General features: G+C 30.0%; 2 protein-coding genes across 7 annotated transcripts; one reads left to right on the top strand and one right to left on the bottom strand.

The window, feature by feature from the left end:
* The first annotated feature begins 62 nt into the window (after window positions 1–62).
* LOC127071306 (uncharacterized) lies at window positions 63–15,981 on the top strand. 3 transcript variants are annotated; one of them, XM_051010419.1, is made up of 5 exons: window positions 63–175; window positions 338–454; window positions 991–1,444; window positions 1,697–3,524; window positions 15,738–15,981. In XM_051010419.1, exons 2-4 carry the CDS (start codon window positions 423–425, stop codon window positions 3,482–3,484), a joined length of 2,274 nt encoding a protein of 757 aa, XP_050866376.1. In that variant the 5' UTR covers window positions 63–175; window positions 338–422; the 3' UTR covers window positions 3,485–3,524; window positions 15,738–15,981. The 3 variants fall into 3 exon arrangements, with proteins under 3 accessions (XP_050866376.1, XP_050866375.1, XP_050866377.1); XM_051010418.1 differs by lacking the exon at window positions 15,738–15,981 and having other exon boundaries at window positions 1,697–11,104; XM_051010420.1 differs by lacking the exon at window positions 15,738–15,981 and having other exon boundaries at window positions 997–1,444; window positions 1,697–11,104.
* LOC127071300 (DNA polymerase zeta catalytic subunit) lies at window positions 14,236–21,801 on the bottom strand. Of its 4 annotated transcripts, XM_051010402.1 has the most exons (18): window positions 21,429–21,787; window positions 21,115–21,301; window positions 20,901–20,994; window positions 20,306–20,788; window positions 19,964–20,195; window positions 18,934–19,845; window positions 18,148–18,825; window positions 17,780–18,006; window positions 17,551–17,701; window positions 17,122–17,484; window positions 16,812–17,000; window positions 16,420–16,732; window positions 16,009–16,327; window positions 15,691–15,939; window positions 15,469–15,582; window positions 14,957–15,375; window positions 14,628–14,856; window positions 14,236–14,511 (listed from the first exon to the last, which is right to left on the bottom strand). In XM_051010402.1, the coding sequence occupies exons 1-18, from the start codon at window positions 21,565–21,567 to the stop codon at window positions 14,332–14,334; spliced, it is 5,478 nt and encodes a 1,825-aa protein (XP_050866359.1). In that variant the 5' UTR covers window positions 21,568–21,787; the 3' UTR covers window positions 14,236–14,331. The 4 variants fall into 4 exon arrangements, with proteins under 4 accessions (XP_050866359.1, XP_050866360.1, XP_050866361.1 ...); XM_051010403.1 differs by lacking the exons at window positions 20,901–20,994; window positions 21,429–21,787 and having other exon boundaries at window positions 21,115–21,249; XM_051010404.1 differs by lacking the exons at window positions 14,236–14,511; window positions 14,957–15,375 and having other exon boundaries at window positions 14,686–14,856; window positions 21,429–21,801.
* Window positions 21,802–21,969: the final 168 nt, after the last annotated feature.

Consider the following 21,969-nt stretch of genomic DNA (forward strand, 5'->3'; position numbering starts at 1 on the left):
TGGCAAACGAATTCATAAAATAGTAGACTCGCTACGAACTGACCAATCGAATTTACGTAAATGCGTAGAAGTTGATCACGTGATCGTTCACTGATCGGAAACGTTCCTTGGCCAGCCATTTCCGTCTTCTCAAGATCTGTCAGCCATTGTCGCTCTGTTTGCCGGGTTGGAAAAGGTACGTGTCCTTGTTTTTTTAAAATGTAGGAGAAATATCAAATTTTTCATCTCTTTCTCTTTCTCTTTCTTTCTTCTCCTCTCTTTCTTGAGTTAACAATGAGACGTCATCTTTATCAGCTATTATTGAAATTTGGTGTTAATCTATTTTTCAATTGTGCAGATCTTCTAAACAGAGTTGACATCGATTAGTTGGAAGGATAATTGTACGTTGCAGATAGCCACCACAGCTTGTTCAAACATTTGAAATGTATACCACAGCGTATAGCAACCACACAAGGTAGACTTTTTTTCTTAAATGATTACAAAAGTTAATAAAATTTGTAAATATTAATTTGTTAGTTACTAAAAGTTTATTTGTTAAAAGTCGATGACTGAGTTTTTTTTATACCCGACTTCTGTGTCAGCCATTTTGTTAGACATAGTTCCAAATGACGATTCGTTTCATAGCATTATACTTCTATTCAAGAATTAACTATTATTATTTTCAATTAAATTATGCAATGAATTGTTGTTTATAAGAAGACCATATTGGCATACATATGTGAAATAAAATTTTTATTTTTATTTTTCTTGTTTTGTTTATTTTTGAAACAAACCACTACAGAAATTACGCATCAATATGTGATGTATATCATATATAAAAATTAAAATATAAATTGTGTATAAAATCATATTTCTAAAGTGAGAGTAATAACTGTTATACGATGATGAAAATAATAGATGTATTGAAACATTGGTAAAATATTGCTCGCTCTGAAGGAATTGCATTTGTTTACTTATTTTTATTAAGTAACTATAATTTTTATTTGCTAGTTATAGATCGAGAGGAAGTAGAGATTTTAGTAATCGAAATGGTGGCGGTACAGCATATTGGAATGGTCAGCAACAAACTCAGAAAGAATATAATGGAAAGAAACAAAATCAGAAAAAAATACCAGGAGATTTATTAAAAAAACCTAATTGGGACTTAGCTACACTTCCAGTTATTACAAAGAATTTGTATATCCCACATGTTAATGTTTTAAACAGAACTTCTGAAGAAATTAATAAATTTCATGCTGGCAAAGAAATTACTGTTAAGGGAAATAACACTCCGCCTCCAATTCAAGCTTTCGAGGAAAGCAATTTCCCAGATTATGTAATGGAAGAGATAAAGAAACAAGGATTTGCTGAGCCTACTGCAATTCAAGCTCAAGGGTGGCCAATTGCTTTAAGCGGACGTGATATGGTTGGCATTGCTCAAACTGGTTCTGGAAAAACTTTAGCGGTATGTACATTTTGTAATCTTTAATCTCTTGCTATTATAATTTTTTTTTGCTTATTTGGATCATGATTCTTCTTTATATCTTCCTATCAGTAATAGTTTTATAAAAAGATTATTATTATAAAATTGAACTTGATTTATAATTTACATCGGTAATCTGTGTATAACATAATATTATTAAATTTTGAGAACTCTTTGGGAAGATTACTAAAATTTATTATCTATTGATTCTTCTTTTCTTTTTTTTTTTTCCAGTACATCCTTCCAGCAACTGTACATATTAATAATCAACCTAGGTTGAACCGAGGTGATGGTCCAATTGTTTTAGTTCTTGCTCCAACCCGAGAATTGGCTCAACAAATCCAATCGGTAGCTAAAGATTTCGGTTCTTCGTCATGCATTCGAAATACATGCATTTTTGGAGGTTCTCCAAAAGGGCCACAAGCGCGAGATCTTGAAAGAGGTGTTGAAATTTGTATCGCTACACCAGGAAGACTCATTGACTTTTTAGAAAAGGGAACTACAAACTTACGAAGATGTACATATCTTGTTCTCGATGAGGCTGACAGAATGTTAGATATGGGATTTGAACCTCAAATAAGGAAGATAATAGAACAGATCAGACCAGATCGTCAAGTTCTTATGTGGTCAGCAACATGGCCCAAAGAAGTACAAGCACTTGCGGAGGATTTTCTTACTGATTACATTCAGATCAATATTGGTTCGTTGACTCTGGCTGCAAATCATAATATTCGTCAAATCATTGAGATTTGCCAGGAACATGAAAAAGAATCAAAACTATCCAATCTATTGAGAGAGATCGGTGGCGAGCGTGGAAGCAAAGTTATTATTTTTGTTGAAACGAAAAAGAAAGTAGACGATATTACAAAGTCTATCAAACGAGAAGGTTGGTCAGCGATTTCTATTCACGGTGATAAATCACAACCCGAACGAGATTACGTCTTGTCTGAATTTAGAAATGGAAAAACTATGATCTTAGTTGCAACCGATGTTGCTGCACGTGGCTTGGATGTAGAGGATGTCAAATACGTCATTAATTTCGATTATCCAAATAGTTCGGAGGATTATATTCATAGAATAGGTCGCACTGGACGTTGCCAAAGTGCAGGAACGGCTTACGCTTACTTTACTTCGAATAATGCGAGACAAGCTAAAGAATTGATATCTGTTTTGGAAGAAGCTGGTCAAGTAATAAATCCTCAATTAGCAGACATGGCGAATTCTATTAGAAATCAATTTGGAAAGGGTCGACAACGTTGGAGTTATGGTCGCTTTACTAAGGATAACAATTCTGGTGGAAGTCCAAGAAGTAACAATAGCCCAACAATAAATAATTGGCAAAATCATCAGACTCAGACGAATCAGCATCAAAACGTTACTAATCCAGAAAGGATGAACATACGCCAACAAAATGGTTATCAGAACACTCGTCAGAACACTTACCAACCATCTGTTTACCAACAACAACCACAGCCACATCCACAACAACAGCAGCAACAACAACAGCAACAACAACAACAACAGCAGCATCAACATCAACAGCATCAGCATCAGCATCAGCATCAGCATCAACATCACCATCAGCATCAACAACAGCAACCGCAACAGCATCAGCCACAACAGCAACAGCATCAACAACCGCAACAACGTCAGCCTAATACGAATTATCAAGGCGGATATCAATCTAATGGTAGTGCTTGTCAACCAGGATATCAAAATAATAATGCTCTCCGATATCCAAATAGAACGGGCTATCAAGGAAATCGTTATAACAGTAGGCAAAATGGATACAGTAGTGGTCAAAACGGTCAAAATGTATATTCAATGCCACCTGCGTTTATCATGCCATCGGGTGGACACACAGATTCCGGAATACAGAGTCTCGTCAATAACAAGTTCTTCCAAACGAACAGACCACCACCGAATACAGGAGCTTGCGCTTATCAATCGATGGGATACGGCCAGTTTCAGGCTGTACCGCCGTATGGTTATCCTTATCCGCCGACACAGGTGCAGCAGTGACGTCTTAGATGCAAATCAGCGGCCATTCGAGCTAAGTAAAGTAATTTCTCAATTATTCATTTCTATTTCACCAACAATATTTATCGATTTGTGTCGAATGGTGGGTCTTTTTGGGTAATATTCTTAATGTACTTTGTTTCTTTCATACTCGCATGAAATGAAGCCGACTTACGAGGAAACGATTTACTTTTCGTCTCGCTCAACTTCCCGCGCTTTCTGTCGACTAACCGGAAAAAGTTATTTAAAATCGAATTGTACGATTTTAACATGTTTCCGAAGGGAAAATTCGTAATATTTTTTAACGAACACAATCGGAGATTGTTCTTCGTCGAAACGAAATATTAAAAAAAAAGAAAGAAAGAAAGAAAAGGAAAAAAAAAGAAAAAGAAAAAAAAACAACAGATTGGTTCGACTTGAGGCTCATTTCAAGCGAGTATCGAGTAATAAATATCTCTTTAGCGACGATAGATGGTAATAATATCGGTTATATAGCTTATTGATCGCGAACGTAGTTAACAATGGTCACATCTCTTTATGGTAATTTAACGGTAATCTTCTCTCGCGATAACTAACTATATATATATATATATATATATATATATATATATATATATATATATATAGTAGTTTTATATATGTATATAGTTTTGTTTATATATGTATACAAATACTATATATATATAAACACTATCTATATATATACACACACACCACACACACATTATATATATATATGTATGTATATATATATATATATACACATACATGTATAAACAAACAAAAACTTACCTGTATGCTATTCTGAAATGCACGAAACATATAGAAGGGGGGGATGGGTAGAGTCAATAATTTATAATTTATTTAATACTTTGCGTATATGCAGGTGATGCTCTTCAAAATGTAAGGCCTTTTGCATAAAAATTAAGCCGTGCACCCTTGCAATTGAAATACGATATATATATAAAAAGAAAAAAGGAAAAAAAAGAAAAAGAAAAAAGAAAGGGAAAAGAGTGAAAAACTTTAACTCAAGATATTACTTTCCTAAGAGACAAAAGAGAGAATGAAAAAGTACGATTGAGGATAGGGAATGGAAGGGAAGAAAAAAAAAAGAGAAAAGAAATAAAAAAGGAGGTATTATTATATCATTATAAAAATATATCGTGCTTCGATGGATCCTTAACGTTATTATACACAGAGGCAGCAAAGGGGGGGTATGGGTTTTTAGGTGTTAGAAGTAATTGAGCGCGTAGTCACTATGGCTGTGCACTTCGGAACAAAGTTCGATATCTTATTTTTATATATATATATCAAAAATAATTTGTTGTTAAGCCAACGAATGATTATATGAAACATTGTTGTTTGATGTTTATGCAATTGGCCACCGAGTGGTCTTGCCTTTGCGCGTCATCGTACGGGGCACGCGTTGGTTAGCCGCAATTCAAGAGAATTTCAATCGTACATGTTTTTTAGTTTGCGTGTCGAAATCTTTCATCACTTTCACTTCGGGAAAAAAAATGAAAAAGAAAAAGAAAAAAGCAAACAAAGGGACACTACGACATTTTTATTACTAATGTAAATGTTTGATAAACTGTATGAGGTATGCCACTACCTTTAACGTAGTAGGTTATAAGTGTAACAAAATACGAAGGTAAGTGTTGTAGCGTTAAAGTTACTCTAGCGAATATCGTATTAGAAATTCGCGCGACAGCATGGGGGCAAATTTTGCAAACCTGTGGATACTCGATAAATGTTTACGCTCGAGGCAAAAGTATTTGATTGAGATAATAAAGGGGGAAAAAAAAGAAAACAAGACAAAACAAACAAGCAAACCAGGGAAAGGAAGAAAAGTAAAAAGTCGATTAAAATAGCCGAAAGGGAGAGTCTCTTACGGATAATATATTATCATGATTCATGACAGTATTCGCGGAATTTTTTGTTCTTCTATTCTTTTTTGTTCTCTCTCTCTCTCTCTCTCTCTCTCTCTCTCTCTCTCTCTCTCTTTCTCTCTTTCTTTATTTTCCTTTTTTTTCTATCTTTTTCGATTTTCCTAAAATCGCAGCTCATAATTTAATTACGCACAATATAAAAAGAAACATCTTGTAACTACGGTGCTTTGCCGTTTTATTCGATATCGTCATGTCCATAGATCGAGATCATTCTTAACGATTTATTTCGAGTTTATATTATCGCGCCATTATATCGATGGTTCTCTTTAATTATTGACACGACTATCAGCATTTTTTTTTCTTTTTTCATTTTTTTCCTTTTTTCTACACGCTGGCGGCAAAAACTTGAAAATCTTAGAAAGTTCTTCTCTCTATGATCTTTTTTCTTTCTCTCTTTCTTCCTTTCTTTTCCATTTCATCTATCTAATCGCATATTGCGCGTTGATTCGAATAGTTAATATATGAATAGAAAGCGAACATTGTGAGTATAAAAAGCTCTTAACGTTTTCGCATATTTGCGTGTGCCCTCTATCGATGTTTATTAATTATTTAATTCATTCATTCATTCATTTAATCGTAAATTGTTTTCTTTTTTATCTTTTCAAACGATCGATACATACGACAGAGGAAAAATTTTATCGTAAATTCATGGCTCATATGTATAGTCTCCGTCCTATAATCTTTCGGTACTTAAATACGAAGGGTAATATTGAATGTATCGAACGAAGTATTTTCAACTGATGTTCTACCGTGCGTTATAAAAATATAATAAACACGAAGAAGGATTTTTGTTCTATTCCAACATTTATAGCAAAGAGAATAAAAATACTAATGATAGAAAATTATGATGATGTTTTTCACGATACAATTTTTGGTGTCGTAGATAAATATCGTGAAATTTTGAGAAGGTAGAAATTATACCAGAATGTGTTTTCTACTCGTTTGATTTTTATTAAAAGTCATTCACAACGATCATACTCTCATTTACGGTTGTTGTTTCTGCTCGTATCTTACTTTTGTCTTTAACATCGTCGATTAATCTCATCTTCTTTTTTCTGTTTCTTTTCTTATCTTTTCTTTTTTGTCCGATATTCAAGTTGATAGTGGGTGCACGCGTAAATCTGTGATATGTAAGATGTAGCGTATTAATAGATTTACTGTTCTGTCATGCATGATGATTAAAGTAGGAGACATATATCTCATCGGTTTTTTCGTGACGTGGGTAATACCATATCATTTATCTCGGTGACATCCATCGCAGCCTATTATTATCAATAATACAAAAATTATGGATGGTTAACTTTACTGTCTAAGATATTGCAGCATCTGCAAATACATATTGATTCGTCATTTATATAGGAAGCAGTTATTTCAGTTAGTTTTTTCATTATTTAATAATAGGCATCGTTTAGAAGTTTCACATCTTATATAATGATTTACGATCATCATTTGTAAATTCGTATTTGGAAAGGAAAATTAAAAAAAAAATAAAAAAAATAATAAAAATAAAAAATGTCTTAGACAGTACAATCAGATGGTGGGCCCTTTATTGCATGAGAAAGAAGGAAGTCGTGAAAGATGAAAAAATAAGAAAGCAGTATTTTTGTGAATCCAATATGAAGGGCGTTCGATTGCACTCGATCGTTTAATAATATTATCATCGTTTTTGATTATACGAAAAAGCAGACAAGAGAAGGATCATTATTTTTTTTCGGATATATTCCGACATATTAAATCATATATCAAGGTCACTCTTTCTCTCTCTCTCTCTTTCTCTATTTTAGACATTACTTCGCATAATCGGAAACGAATACATTTTAGACGATCCAGTTTAATGTGACTCCCTTTATATACAATATCTCCGACGCATCAAGCGAATAATAAAGTCGGGTAATGACATAATATGTCATACGTTTAATTATCGTTAAATCGTCGTGCTTGGGTGAATTCATACATGATTTTTTATGTTTCCTTTGAAGCAAACGGTTATTCTTTAAGCAAGATATTCTTTAAACTCTTTACAAAGAAGCAATTTAAGAGTTTCTCTTCCGTGTGTCGCGTAAAGTTACATTTTTTGTTGTTTTTTTTTTTCCTTTTTTCTTTTATATATGTATATGTGTATGTATGTATGTATGTATGTATATGTATATGTATATATATATACATATATATATATATATATTTGTTTTTACGTTTAACAGATCCACATCGATATATTCCTCGTGCCCTCTTTGTTAAGAAAAAAAAAAAAAAGAAAAAGAAAAGAGAAATCTGTAATGGCCCAACACGATGGCCCATTTAAAATATATTTTAAGCATTAAATGAATAACGCGAGTACCGTTAACGGTGGTTGCATCTTGTACATATATAATCGGAGAGGGACGAGAACTGTCTGTATTATATGACACGGTAACGAAACTTACAAATTTGAGTTAAGTTCACGATTATAGATAATACAAATATTTTGTTGCGTCTCTTTGCGAAAGATACAGAAATACGTATGTACGTACGAAGATTGCACTCTTCCCCCGTTATAGGTTATACTGATGAGAATAAAATGGTGGGGAGTGAAGGAGAAGGAAGGGGGGAGAAAGAAAAGAGTGAGAGGCTTCTGTTAATTAATATAACCAAAGTGTTAGAGGTATCAAAAAAAAAATGATAAAACATGTGTTGATCGTATAAATGTCATCAATATATTGTTTTTTTTTCTTCCTTTGTTTTTCTTTTCTGTTGCCTTTAAAGTTAAAATAATCGAAAGATTCGAATATCTCTTTAACACATTCACTACCCATAAAAATCACCAGCTATCGATTGAGTATTGTTTAATTATTTTATTATATACGATATACTTCTATTGATGAATCTCATATGGATTTGATATAATTTTGCATTATTTAGAATTAATGCATGTCGGCTATAGGTGATATAAATGGGTTAATATATTTACATTTTTTATATACTAAGGACCACATTTATCATCATAAAAGAGACATAACATGTCGAACGAAGTACAGCAATAAGTAATTGAATAATTGAACTATGTTTTCCATCCTTATTCTTAATCCTTAACGGTTGAAGACTCCATAGTTGAGCCTTATACTTATACTATTATAGTCACTTACAATTAAGGTGAAAGAGCGGATAGATAAATATGTCGGAGAGAGTGTGTTAAAGATCTTTTTGTTTCACGTGAGCCTCATTACAATTTATGTTTTATAAGAACATCTAACATCTCTATGGGAATAATTTTGAAAAAAAGAAAAAGAAAAGAGAAAAGAAACGTAGGAAGGAATGCAGTATAGTTAGAAAAGCAAAGTGAACAGAGTTTACGTTTACTGAAGAAAATTATTTCGAGAAGGTTATAGAAGAGGAACTTTTTGAAAAAAGGTGACACGTTTATTAAACCGTCCAAGTCATCTTGCTGTCACCTCATCATTTTTGTTTATCTTACAAATAACCGTGAGAAAATAACGTTCTCCGTTTACTGTTTCTTAGTTTTATGTTTTCTTCTCTCTCTCTCTCTCTCTCTCTCTCTCTCTCTCTCTCTCTCTCTCTCTCTCTCTCTCTCTCTCTCTCTCTCTCTCTCTCTCTTCTCTCTCCCTCTCTCTCTCTCTCCTTTTTTTAAAATATTTTTTTAGATTACATCGCGGCAACAACGAACAACGTTGAAACGGGCTTTCTTAGGATACTAGATCGTGGGTCCGTTCCCCGGTATCACAATTAATACGATGATATATAATAAGATGATACTGATTTTTACCGAATGTTCCATCGCGCAGAATATATCATCAGTGATCACATCGGTTTGCGTGAAGGAACGGAAATTATACAGGGCCTTAAAAACGGAGTGTATCGCAATGTTTTCCTTATTCGAAAGGTGAATCCATTGGGGATGATTTTTGATCTCGCTGCTTCGTATGCATTTTTTGAATGTTTTTTTATTTATAAAGGAAAAAAAGACGATACGCGGCGTTTAAAAACGTCTTATCCTCAGACATTCAGTATATGGTAGCGATGGTCGACCCATGCATCTAGAAAGATTGATGATTATTAGCTTTCGAAACACGAGTACCTTTGTCATATTAAATGCTGAGCGCTGTGATATCGCGTACATAAACATTTTAGTGTTGTAAACGTAAATACACATATTGTAATGTTAACGAATATTATCTCCTTTATATACGAAGACTGAATCTCTCGCCAACTTATGAATAACAAGTTTAGCCAAGCACAGGTGACACGTTCATATATCATATATATATGTGTGTATATCCGAATGCCTATTTGTATATTATTAGTTTACAATATCGTGTCCTACGCGATGGTTGGACGTGCCAGTACTGTTATGTTAGTTTGATGAAGAGAATGCGTGTTTATATTGTGCGTCGCACTCGACGAACGGAACTACTCAATTCTGCAATTCTCTCTTTGAGGTTGGGTCCAATTTTGTCAGCGTTCAATGCTTCGTTATATACGGTGATTCATTGTCGTTTTTCGCGATTCTATTTCTAAATTATCCATAAAAAACGTACAGATCACGCGTATACAAAGAAACAATAAATAAATAAAAGCTATACGTTAACATTTGAAGAAAAAAAGTAAAATTAAATACATGGACGATTTTTTAATTCCCATTCGTGTTCTTCTTCGTACTTCATTCGAATCTATCGACACTAGTTGTAGGATAGTTGGCATACGAGAAGAAAGCAAATGAGCTTTAATTCAGTCCGTTCAATGTATCAAGGGATAATTATTATGAAGATATAAAATAATCACATATTCTAATATTCTTTATTATAATATTTTATGAAACTAAACGTTCATTTTGACGGATGTTCAAAAGCAATCTCAATCTGAGAGGATGCGGTCGAGTAGTAGTCTGTAAAAAGAAAAAGAAAAAAAAAAGAAAAAAAAACAAAAAAAAAAGAAAAAACAAATAAACAAAACCATGAAGTCTGGTATTGTGAGACGGATTATGTCGGATTTGCATATGCGTTATCGCAGCATTAGCAATAGATATATCATTATTCTTTTTATATATATATTTTCCCTCGACAATCTCGTTGGGCGAAAGTAATTTGGGACAGAATTCGCATTGAATTTTATTATTATTATTATTATTATTATTATTATTATTATTATTATTTATTAATAAACCCGTAGAAAATCGTAATGCGTTATGCAACATGATTGTAATACCTCTTTCACGATAAATTCACAATATTTATTGAGACGATATTGTTATAACAGTCACGATCCATCGATTTTGTTAATGAAGAGTTAGAGTTACTCGAGATTCAGGCTAAAAAGGGGATACAATGTTGTTGCGGGTTAAGTTGAATTCTGTCGTAGAATCTTGCTCGGGAGACTACAGATTATCTTATAATCTAAAGGTAGAGAAAATATACATATACATTTAAATGGCATTCCTTGTAGTTCGAACATTTTATATTTAAGAAGATCCTGAAACGTGCAGGGTATTTCGTTATCTACGTAGGTGTCTGCCTCTTCTTTTTTCTCATTTATCTTATCCGTTCTCTAAATTTTAGAGAGCACCCCCTTTCTTAAACTAAGAATCTGGGCACCCCCGTGAGCGCTTCTAAAGAGCAAATCGAGTAGTCAAAGTGATAAAAATTAAGTGTCGCCAGTAAAGTTATCCAAAAAAAAAAAAAAAGCGACATTTCATTTGCGAAAAGTATAATCGTACTTTACCCGACCAACGATTAATACTACGTAACGTGTAAAAAAAAGTAACGCGTTTTTCTTTGAAGAGCATTATCGTCGATATTTCAACTTAAAATTATGCCGAGCTTGGCATTATTTTCTTTCTTCCTGTTAATATACTTTCTTGTGTTCGTGCTTAATGATAATGATAATTAGTGTTACACGAATTAGTAAAAAATAATGCGAAAGAATGGCCAATTAGAAAGCTTATCGATGTTTTTCAATATTACTGGATGAAATTCTAAAGTACTTGTGTGTTTCTACAAAACGATTTGAGATTGTGTGTGTACACCTTATTGAGGTTAATTAATAACGATAATTTTATTGTTATATATGATTAATAATATAATAATCGATAAAGGAATAGAATATGTTACAGGAATAGATAAAATCACAAATATTGACTATCAGAGTTCTCAATTCCTATCATAAAGGTTCGAGGTTGAAAAAATCTCACTTCTATGTAAAAACACGTAACCTCAATTTTTTCACAAATGAAAAATACAAAACGCAATACACTTAGAATTTAATGTGATACTAAGTAAAAACATCGGTTGATTTGATTTATAGTTTATCAACGTTCTTAACTAAAGCGTTAAGAATAATCATTATCATTGTTACTTTGTGTAAATTATACGAGTATTATACAGCGCCAATGATGTACTGTGTGCAACACATTACCGTACAGACAAACATATTTCGTTCTTTATATTATTGTACGATTTCATAATGCGCCGAATGTTCAAAACTTCGATACGTAATTTGGTGCTCTATTGCAAAGAGAGAGCTTATAAAAATTTCTATGTTTGAAAAATACTCGCACTTATCGCATAGTATAATAATCCGTTAATTCGATCCGTTCTTCTTTTTTTTTTACATTACGTTTACGCATATAAACGAATAATATCGACATTAAGTTATATTGAAAACTAATTTCTTTGATATTTTTATTGTTATATTATATTTATTTTCTTATTTCAGTACACATTTAAATATAATCTGAAGATATAATAGTTCGATGGGTGAAATGAAACCGATCGTAGAAAAATATTATTTTTGTTCGATTTGATCAAAAATCTGTTATCTGGTTTATAAACCGAGTTACTCTAATTTATCTTGTATTTCTACAATTAAAAGTTTACAAAAGTGAATATTGTAATATCGTAAAAACTCCGATGAGTTAGAATGTTTTTTTTTTGTTTTTTTTTTTGTTTTTCCATTTTAATTTAACGTAAATTACATGATCTTACGTGCGTTTGAAACAAATTAACAATTTTAAAATGATATACATAATATTTAGTTGGAAAAATGTATCAAAAGTATGTTTGTAAATTTATACGGTGTTATTGATTTTCTTTATTTATATTTTAGTCCAACGTGCTACTACCATTTGATTTGTGTTTTTTCCTTTTTTTTTTTCGATCAATATGTACATGATATATTTAAATGATCATTTAAAAATATATCGTGCAAAACATTCCGCCATAAAATTTTAATTGAGAAGTCAATAACTTCGGTCATTGTTCAAGCTATTACTTTTCTTATTTGTATAATAAGTTTAATAGATTTATTCATTTTTACGCACGTATCGCTTTTGTTGTTATACTCGCTCGTATGTGAATGCGTTTCACTTTCATATAATATATTACATACGCTTTGATACATTAAATTAACTTTCAAATGTCCTAAAGTACGATACTAATTAATTTAGTTATGTAATATAATCGACGAATTAAAAGAAACCGGTACGAAGAATTTCTTAATGTGGCAAATAAATATATATTAAAATGAAATTATTATTTAAATATTGAAATACAATGAGCTAAGTTGTCGTACTATTTAAAAAAGAATAATAATAATAATAAAAGGAAAGTAAATCTATATAATAGATATGCGAGAATAACATTATGATAAAACTTGTACGTCATAAGCATTATTTTCACTCCGTTGTAAGGTCAAATATGTTATGTAAAAATTACGAAACGTTAATATGAATCTAACGTAACGTTTTCTTAAGTATATAAACGTAAATAAGAGCAACATTGACATTACATACATACGCTCGTGGTTTTGTTTTTATATTGTCGACTTATATATTCCTTGGAAAAAAATATTTTCGAATATAACAATAATTGAAAACAATGTGTCGTATGAAAGATAAAGCGTATCGTTGATGTTGTTTAATAATAAAAGAAGAAAAAGTAAAAATGCGATTATACAATGAAATCTGGATGACAAATAGAGAGATAATTCAGTATTTCATTAGAAAAGTGCATAACCTTCGCGTTTTAAATATAAATCGATATTCTAGTCAGAATTGTTTCAACAATTTTCGTGAAAAACTTTGCAACGTTTAAAGATAGTGCTCAATATTACGAAACGCAAGTTCATTTTTCTTTTTCATAATCATGCTGGCACTTCAAACACGTAATAATATTAACGTGTGTTGTTTTTTAATAATGTAAAAAATATAATAGTTAAAAGACCGTAACTTTATTCATTTATAGTTATAATATTACAAGTAATAATTACAAATGATACTACACATTTCTTTGTATTTGATAATGTTTTACGAAAGAAAATGAAAATGTTTAAAAAAAGACAAAAAGAAAAAAGTAAAAGAAAAGAAAGGAAAGTGGGGTTTGAGCATAAATCATCAAGTTTCGGCGGAAGCATTAGTACTTATAATGAAAGAGAAAGTGGCAAGAAAACAATTTATTTATTTCATTTTTATTACAACCTAAGTTTAGTAATATATTCTTCTCTCCTACTATATGCAGTCAGAACATACTACTTGGATTATTTACGAAGAAATAGTCGAAAATGATGATATTCATTGCAAGTAAATTAAAAATGTATTTATACTTATTCTTATGCTATCTAAAAACTATTTAATAAAATTATCATCTTTGAGTTAGTAAAAAAAAAATATATGATAGCTAAACAAAAATGCATGAAAAGTAAAACAAGTGACAAGTGTTATGTATATTCAGATTCTCTTCTGTAGGTTTCATTAATGTGCATTTCTTGTATGTTATACAGTATTATGGTAAAAAAAAATTAAGAGAATAAACATTCAAATAGTAAAGCAGCTTCTTTTATTTCATTTACTTTCCAAGAGATCCAAATAATCTCACGATCTTACGAGTATTATCGTCATTAGCAGCGCTACCGTTACTACGAGGTAGGTACATTACCGTCGTGTGTAGTAATAATATTAGTACCATTACTTATTAGATTATTTAAGTAAGATACTTGTGCAAGATTTTTTCGAGCTTCGTACATGCGATATAATATTGGACAATCTAAAGAAGCACAATCAGGATCGTCTCGTCGTCCTACACACGAATAGCATACCTGCATGAAATAATGTTCTAACGTAATACATATATACAAGTTTCTCACTCTCCAATACGGAATAAAAAAAATTTCATTTAAATTAAAATCATAAATATTAAATATGATACACTTACTTCATTAAATTGCTGATACGTACGTTCCAGCCATCTTATCTTTTCGTAAAATGCGAGAATTGTTTTATCAGGTTGCGCCATACACTCTAAACAAATTTCATTATTGGATTGCTCTCCACAAACATTACATATAGTAGTATTAAAAAATTGACAAATCGTAGATTTTGGATTTTTCGTATTTAAGTAGTCTAGTTTATCGAATGATTGTCGATGAGACATCTCTTGATACCTGTTCAAAAATTTAATTATATACAGCTTATAATGTTACATGGTATTCGAAACTTATTTTATCGTGTTTATATCATTACAAAATATTGTATATAATTTACCAGTTATTAACATCGATACCAAATAAATTAAAACACCGATTTAGAGGCGGTATAATAACTTTTGTTATATAATAAATAGAGTTCGGATATAAACCAGGATCGCACATTACTTCCCATGGTGTACGAACGCAATGGATTAATGCTTGATTCGGTGCACCAGCAACAATGACATAGCGTACACGTTCACCGGTACGGGGTATTGCGCGAGGATCCCTGCGTATTAATCTGCGTGTTAATTCTAATGCTGGGACAACAGCGTTTTGTTTATAACCGTTCAAACCACGAAATTCTTTGGCAAATGTTAAATCCTCAATCGAGACTCGTCTGCATAAAATTTTATTAAATTGTCGGAGAATGTACATTTTTATTAAAGAAATATCTGAAGTATCAAATAATATTTTCAATGATTTTTCAAGAATCTAAAAGAATAGTTAATGATGTCGTAATTATGAATTTATAAATTTACTTCAAAATAAACAAATATTGTAATTTATTCTTTTGATATAATATACCTTTGAAACAGCAAAACATCCATCTCTACGTACTGTCTCAATACCTTTTGCAAAATATTCAGGACTTTTTTGATCAGAAGTTTCATACATGTAACCGCAATAACGCTTTTTTGTCTAAAAAATGAAAACTTCGTTAACTATCATTTCTATTCAAATTAATTTATCCAAATTTATTCAAATTAGTCATTATTTACAAAAGAATAATAATTAATTACTATTTACCTGCAAAATAGATGGTTGAAGGACTTTTTCGAATTTTAATTTTATAGGAGGAGGATTAGCAGCTGTAACAGTATCCGCAATATCAGCACCAATTTTGAAAGCTTCTGTTCGTGATTTTCCAGGTAATAGGATAAATAATGAATCTGTATCTCCATAAACTACTCTGGCACCCCATCTAGGTGTAGACTCCACGATTTTTATAGCACGCTCAAGAGTCTCTCTTCCTTTGCTAACTACACTGTCACCTATCTTTGAACGTGTTAAGATATAATAATATTCATCTTATATGTTTGATTTGTCCATATTTATTTCATATACCTCAATGCATGGCATTCTGCCACTAAAGTTAGCAGATGTATAACCATATGTAACATTTGCTATCAACTTTAGACCCAACTGTTGCGAATGAAGAATACGCTGAAGATTATGATTATCAGATGAATAAAGTTTCATCGAATTCTTTACCATTATACGAGTATTTAGTATTTCCTCAAGCATTCTTGGTAATATGCCTTTGCGTACTTCAGATTTTACAAAAGCTACACCATTGGGCGCACAATTGATTTTTCCTTGTAATTTTAAAAGAGTATTTCTTTTAATTTTTAAAGTTGTTGCACCAAATACAAATGGTATAGACCTAATACATATTTTATATTATAGTAAAATAATATTTACTATAATATTATTCTATAATTGAAGTAAATATTAATTATATCTTAGATTTCTTACTTTCCTAAATGTTCGATGCGACCTAAACATGTAGAAAAGCAGTAATTATAAGCAATTATAATGCTTGGATATAAACTTTGAAAGTCAAGAACTATCATTGGATCTGTATAAAATTTAGACTCTGGTTCCATGATCAATGGTAATGCTGCTGGTGCACGCATTTTAGCTCTTTGCTGTACAGAAGGTGATACAGTAATAAAATTTAAGGGTTTTGCAAGTCTTAACATCATTGATTCGACACGAAATTGAGAACCTCGTGAAAATACTTCATAAAATTGTATTCCAAAGAGTCGTGCATATTCACTCGTTCTGCCTGCAAATATTATAAATATTGAATAATTTATGACATTTAGTAAATTACCAATAAAAAAAAACATACAAATTTATTTTACCAATAATATCTAATTGAGAAAGAATTCTTAAATTTCCTGATACTCTTATAACATAATGATCAATCACTCTACTTTTCATTGCAATATTTGGATGTTTCCACCACTTTGTTAATGTTTTATAGTTTTGACATGAAACTCTTTCTTTCATCACATTGTACATAATGCTTTCAAATGTATAACTTGATAATGCTAAAAGAATACATTCAATGAATTACTAATCGTGAAATATAAATGACATTAATTTATTAGTGTATTATTAATTAAAATTAATACTTATTAATTATTATAGTAAAGTATAATTTTTATATACCTATTTCATGTCTCATTATTCTCCAGACGTTCAAAAATATGCGGCCTGGTATTCGTATTTCTGAATCTTCCTTAGAAAACATTTGAAATCCATAAGTAGATGAAACATTCGGAGTTCTTGAAATATATAAAGGAAACAGTTTAAAGCCCAAATGTGAAGCTCTTTGAAAAATATAACCCCAAGATGAAACTTCGACTTCCCAACCAATTAATATATCGGGATCACAACGACGAATTAATGTAACTAAATTATTTAATAAATCTTCCTCACTTTCTACATATTGTATCAAGTTTGGAATAAGAGGAATATGAGAATTAATGAAACCTGCTGCGTGTTCGTTGGATGAACATACAATAAGTGTTCCTGTAATGATATTTAATTTTAATATAAAATGATTAATTATAAATGTAAATAAATTTAAAATCATACCATATTCCATTTGTTTTACATCAGAAGAAATCGGAACATCATTTTGAATAGCATAAAAAATTGCTTCTATGGGATCATGTTGTGGATCAGGTATGAAATCTTCACGTGTAAGAACATGTATTTCCAAAGAAAGTATTGTTATATATTGATGCTAAATAAATTTTATAAATATTGATTTAACTGTTAATAGATAATAACTTACATTCGAAATGAAATGTAAACTATTTACCATAGTTATAGTTCTAGAATGCTGAAGATTTTCATTTGAGGCACTGCCAACTTTTTCATTTAAAGAATATTCTATCTGTCCATGAGAAATTCCTAGATATTGTGATACTTTATTGTGCTTATGTGTCAATATATCATTAAATGTGTTTTCTTGTGTGTTCTTCTTTAATGAATTAAAATTAGTAGAGGAAAAAGATTGGCCACTTGTAGAGGTATTATCGATGTCAACTATACAGATGCATGCAAAAAAAAATAATTTTATCATTAATTCTCAAAACTTATATGTATATATAATAAAAATAGACTATAATATTCATAGTAGACATAGATAATTTAATGATAATAATTCCATTGTGAAGTCATTCTTACTTTGTTGATTTTTCATAGACAAGCGTTGCTTCGATTTCAACCATGCTTGAACAGATTTTGCTTGTGGAGGTTCCAAAAGAGTTTGTATCGTTAATAAATTATAGCCTGCAAGGACTCTTTTCATGTGATTTGACTTTATGTTTGATCCAGAAGGATAAAATTCATTTACTTTCATTCGTCGCCATAATTTAATACCTGTAATTCCTTCCAAACTGGAATTAAATGAAGCAATCACTGGTATATTGAAAGTATTAGATGAAATTTCTTTTTGTTTAATTAAATCAAACTTATTACTAAAAAATGGTTCTATTCGGGTGCTCTTTGAAATACGATATATAGCCGAACTTTGTAATACACGTTCTCGTGTAGGTGGGTTAAACTTTGTTGTAATTGTAATTGAAATTCTTTTTGTTTGATTGATAAGAGTATACTTGGACTGCGAAGTTTGACTTTCATTTCTGATTTTTTCTTCAATATATTGTGTAAATGTTGTGTTGTGTATATTTTTTTCTAGATCTCTTTCAGGAACATTTAATTCATTAATTTGGAATGACAAATCAGCAAGATCATCAGTTTTGTCGTTATTATGTTTAATATCTGATCCCTTTTGTTGATATTCTCTAGATAAATTTTTACTATCTGGATTACATTGAGATACATTAGGTTCAATTACATTATCTGAAAAAATAATACATATTAATTGTTTATTTTGCTATTATATATTATATTCTTATATTTTCTAATGCTTTTTTACACTTTTTTCTAAATATTTTTATAATAAATTACATTTTAAATCATCCAATTCAGAAAATACCAATTTCTTAGGACTTATCTTGCAATCCCCCTCTATAATCTTGGAACTTATTACATTTTTATCGTTGAATTTTAATGTTTTTGGAGAACTAATAATTAAATTTAATGGTGAGTAATTTCTTGATGAATTAAAATTTTTTTTAGACGATCCTTGCTTGCTATTCTTTGACTCATATATTTGTTTTTTTAAATCTTCATTACTCATATCCTTAGATTTAATAAGTTTATCACAGTTATGGGTTTTAAAATCAGTTATTCCTTCTTCCTGTACAATATCAACTACAGTTTGTTTAGTAGACGATTTATGGCGATTATAAGTACAAATACGTTTTTCTTGTTCATCCACGATGATTTTAGATTTCAACAAGGGATATATTGTAGTAGAATCTAGATAATTTTTATTAGAAAGTGCTGAAGATGATGCAATCACAGAATTTTGTTCGTTAACACGTGATTGTTCAGCATATTCCGTTTTCGTTTTCTTAGATTGTGATTTACTTAGTAAATTATTAATATTATCACATTGTGTATTTGTCTTTTTTCTTTTTTTAGATTTTGGACTTTCTAGAAAATCATCAGCACCATCAAATTGAGGGCAAATTAGTATACTTAAATTCTTTTTATGATCTGTTTGGATATCTTCTTCATTTGATATATTTGATTTTTCTATTAACGTATTTGATAAATTTTGACTAAGCCTAGTCAGATCCAGATTTGTTAAGTTCAACTGCTCATTTTCATCATCCTCATAGTCAGATAAGACTTTATTATGCTGTTCTAAATATTGAGATCCTAATATACTATCATCATCTATTATTTTTTTAACTTCATCATTTTTTGATAAATCAGCTAATATTTCCACTAAATCCATATCATCTTCATTCACTACAATACAATGAAAAAAAACAATTAAGAGTATTTTTAACAGATCAATAAATGGCTATCAACTTATTAATTATAATTAAAATATCATATTTTCATTTTTTAAATATTCAATATTTACAAGAACTTGTTTTACTAGCTTGATGACTGGTTGGAAGAGTTTCTAATAAAAAATATGAAGATAGTTCTTTGAAGCTTTTATATTTTGTTTGTTCTTTTTCATATATTTTTTGTGATGAAGATGGAGTAATATGATTTACAATGCATGAAGCATTTAACAGATCGTCACCCTCTTGTGCTTCTAATGGATAAGAAGTTTCTATTAAGTTTGATAAAGTTACTGCCTCATTCTCCTAGAAAAAATAATATAATATATGTATTTATAAATGATTTGAATTGTACATTATATAATAATATGTATTTATAATTATAGAAATATGATTCTGTAAAAATACTGATATACCTGTAGAATGTCTTGAAGTTTCTGAAACATTCGTTGCTCTTGATAATTATCATTAACAGTTGATAATACGGTTCGTTTTTCAGAACTTTTTGGATACAATAACTGTGACTTAACATTTTCCAAGCCAGCTTGAAGTCTTCTTATTTTTTCCTCTTTCCAAATTTCAGCAAGACCAGGATTTAATTCCATACCTTCACCGATTATTTCTCGATTTAATATATTATCTGCTTGTGCATCTACTTCTAAGGCACATATTGTTTGACGAATAACAGACATTGGAAGATATTTTTGTGAATCATACGATTCTGAATTATACATTTGGTTCGTATCTTCTTTTGTATTTAAAAATGAATACCAGCGATGTTTAATTTTTCTTATATTTATAAGATTCATACCATACAAATTATAATCTATCATAAATTGTAAAATAAATGGAATATGTGCTTCATGTGGTTGTAACTTTAGATTGCAAATTGCACCATTCTGAAATTGAAATGTAATGTTGTACTCATGTTTTCACAAGTAAGAAATAAACACAGTATATGTGTAAATATTTGTTATATATAAGTTATAATCATATTAATAAAATACCTACTTGCAATAAATCTGCTACTTTCTTAATAATAAATGGATTATAAAAATAAACTTTAAAAAAAAGATATTCTGTTTCATGATATCCATAAATTGGACTGTAAAATATTGAAATGCAATCATTATCTTAATAAATTATTATTATTGTAATTACATTATGTTATATATAATATATATATATATATTTTTTTTTTCTTTTAAATTACAAATTTCCTTACATTCCACGAACTAGTTGTATTCTATATACATGTTGAGTATTATGTGCTGTTTTTCCTGATGATACATTAATGGCATTATCTATTGACGAACTTAATTGATGCATAAAACTATTTATATTTTCTTTTATGGTACATGGTACATATATATATGGGAATACGCCATGTATGTGCAAACATGTTTTTTCTCCTGAAAATAAAAATATCAGATATCAATAAATTGTATTACAGTAATTATTTACAAATGACAAAACATCAGAAAAACACTCTTGAAATGATTATTGAATAAACGATAATAACAAGCAAGTAAGTTCAACCTGTTAAAGTTGTACCAAATATTCTAATCACAGGTACATGCTTGATTTCATTGCCTCGAAATTCTGAAAACGTGGGATCTAATTCAGAAATGGGATTTGTTTGATAACTATCTATTGTTAATATTCTAACTGAAAACATGTTTTAAAATTATAATATCATTACAAAAACTTATAATGTCATCATAAAAAAAAAATCGCTCAGCAATTGTATTGAAAAACTCATGTTATTATATAGGCGCCTTTACAATAAATATAAAGATATCGCACTTATTTATGTCATATAATATTTTTCAGAAATAGATCATAGCGCTATTAGTAGTAGGAAATTGAATTAAATGTTCTCATATGGTAACAAATAAAAATACAAAAAACATGTATAAATAAATCAAATTGAATTAAATTAAATTAAATTTATGAATTTAATAATCAATATCGCCAAGAACTAATGAATATGATGTTGTTAAAGAACATATTAATTTTGTCTAATTGCTCGATTGAAGTCAGTTAAATGTTAGAATTTCTCAAAAAATAAATACTAAAT

Source organism: Vespula vulgaris, chromosome 21 (assembly GCF_905475345.1).
Source record: "Vespula vulgaris chromosome 21, iyVesVulg1.1, whole genome shotgun sequence".
In the NCBI taxonomy this organism is placed as follows: domain Eukaryota; kingdom Metazoa; phylum Arthropoda; class Insecta; order Hymenoptera; family Vespidae; genus Vespula; species Vespula vulgaris.

Bases quoted from the DNA above. Each gene is read 5' to 3' on its own strand.
- LOC127071300 (XM_051010402.1), bottom strand. From the start codon at position 21,567: ATGTTTTCAGTTAGAATATTAACAATAGATAGTTATCAAACAAATCCC. The intron at 17,485-17,550 runs GTATGATTTTAA...ATATCATTACAG, and splicing joins TGTAAAACAAATGGAATATG to GAACACTTATTGTATGTTCA. The intron at 14,857-14,956 runs GTAAATTATATA...ATTTTTGAACAG, and splicing joins GGTATCGATGTTAATAACTG to GTATCAAGAGATGTCTCATC.
- LOC127071306 (XM_051010419.1), top strand. From the start codon at position 423: ATGTATACCACAGCGTATAGCAACCACACAAG. The intron at 455-990 runs GTAGACTTTTTT...TTTATTTGCTAG, and splicing joins GCGTATAGCAACCACACAAG to TTATAGATCGAGAGGAAGTA. The intron at 1,445-1,696 runs GTATGTACATTT...TTTTTTTTCCAG, and splicing joins GTTCTGGAAAAACTTTAGCG to TACATCCTTCCAGCAACTGT.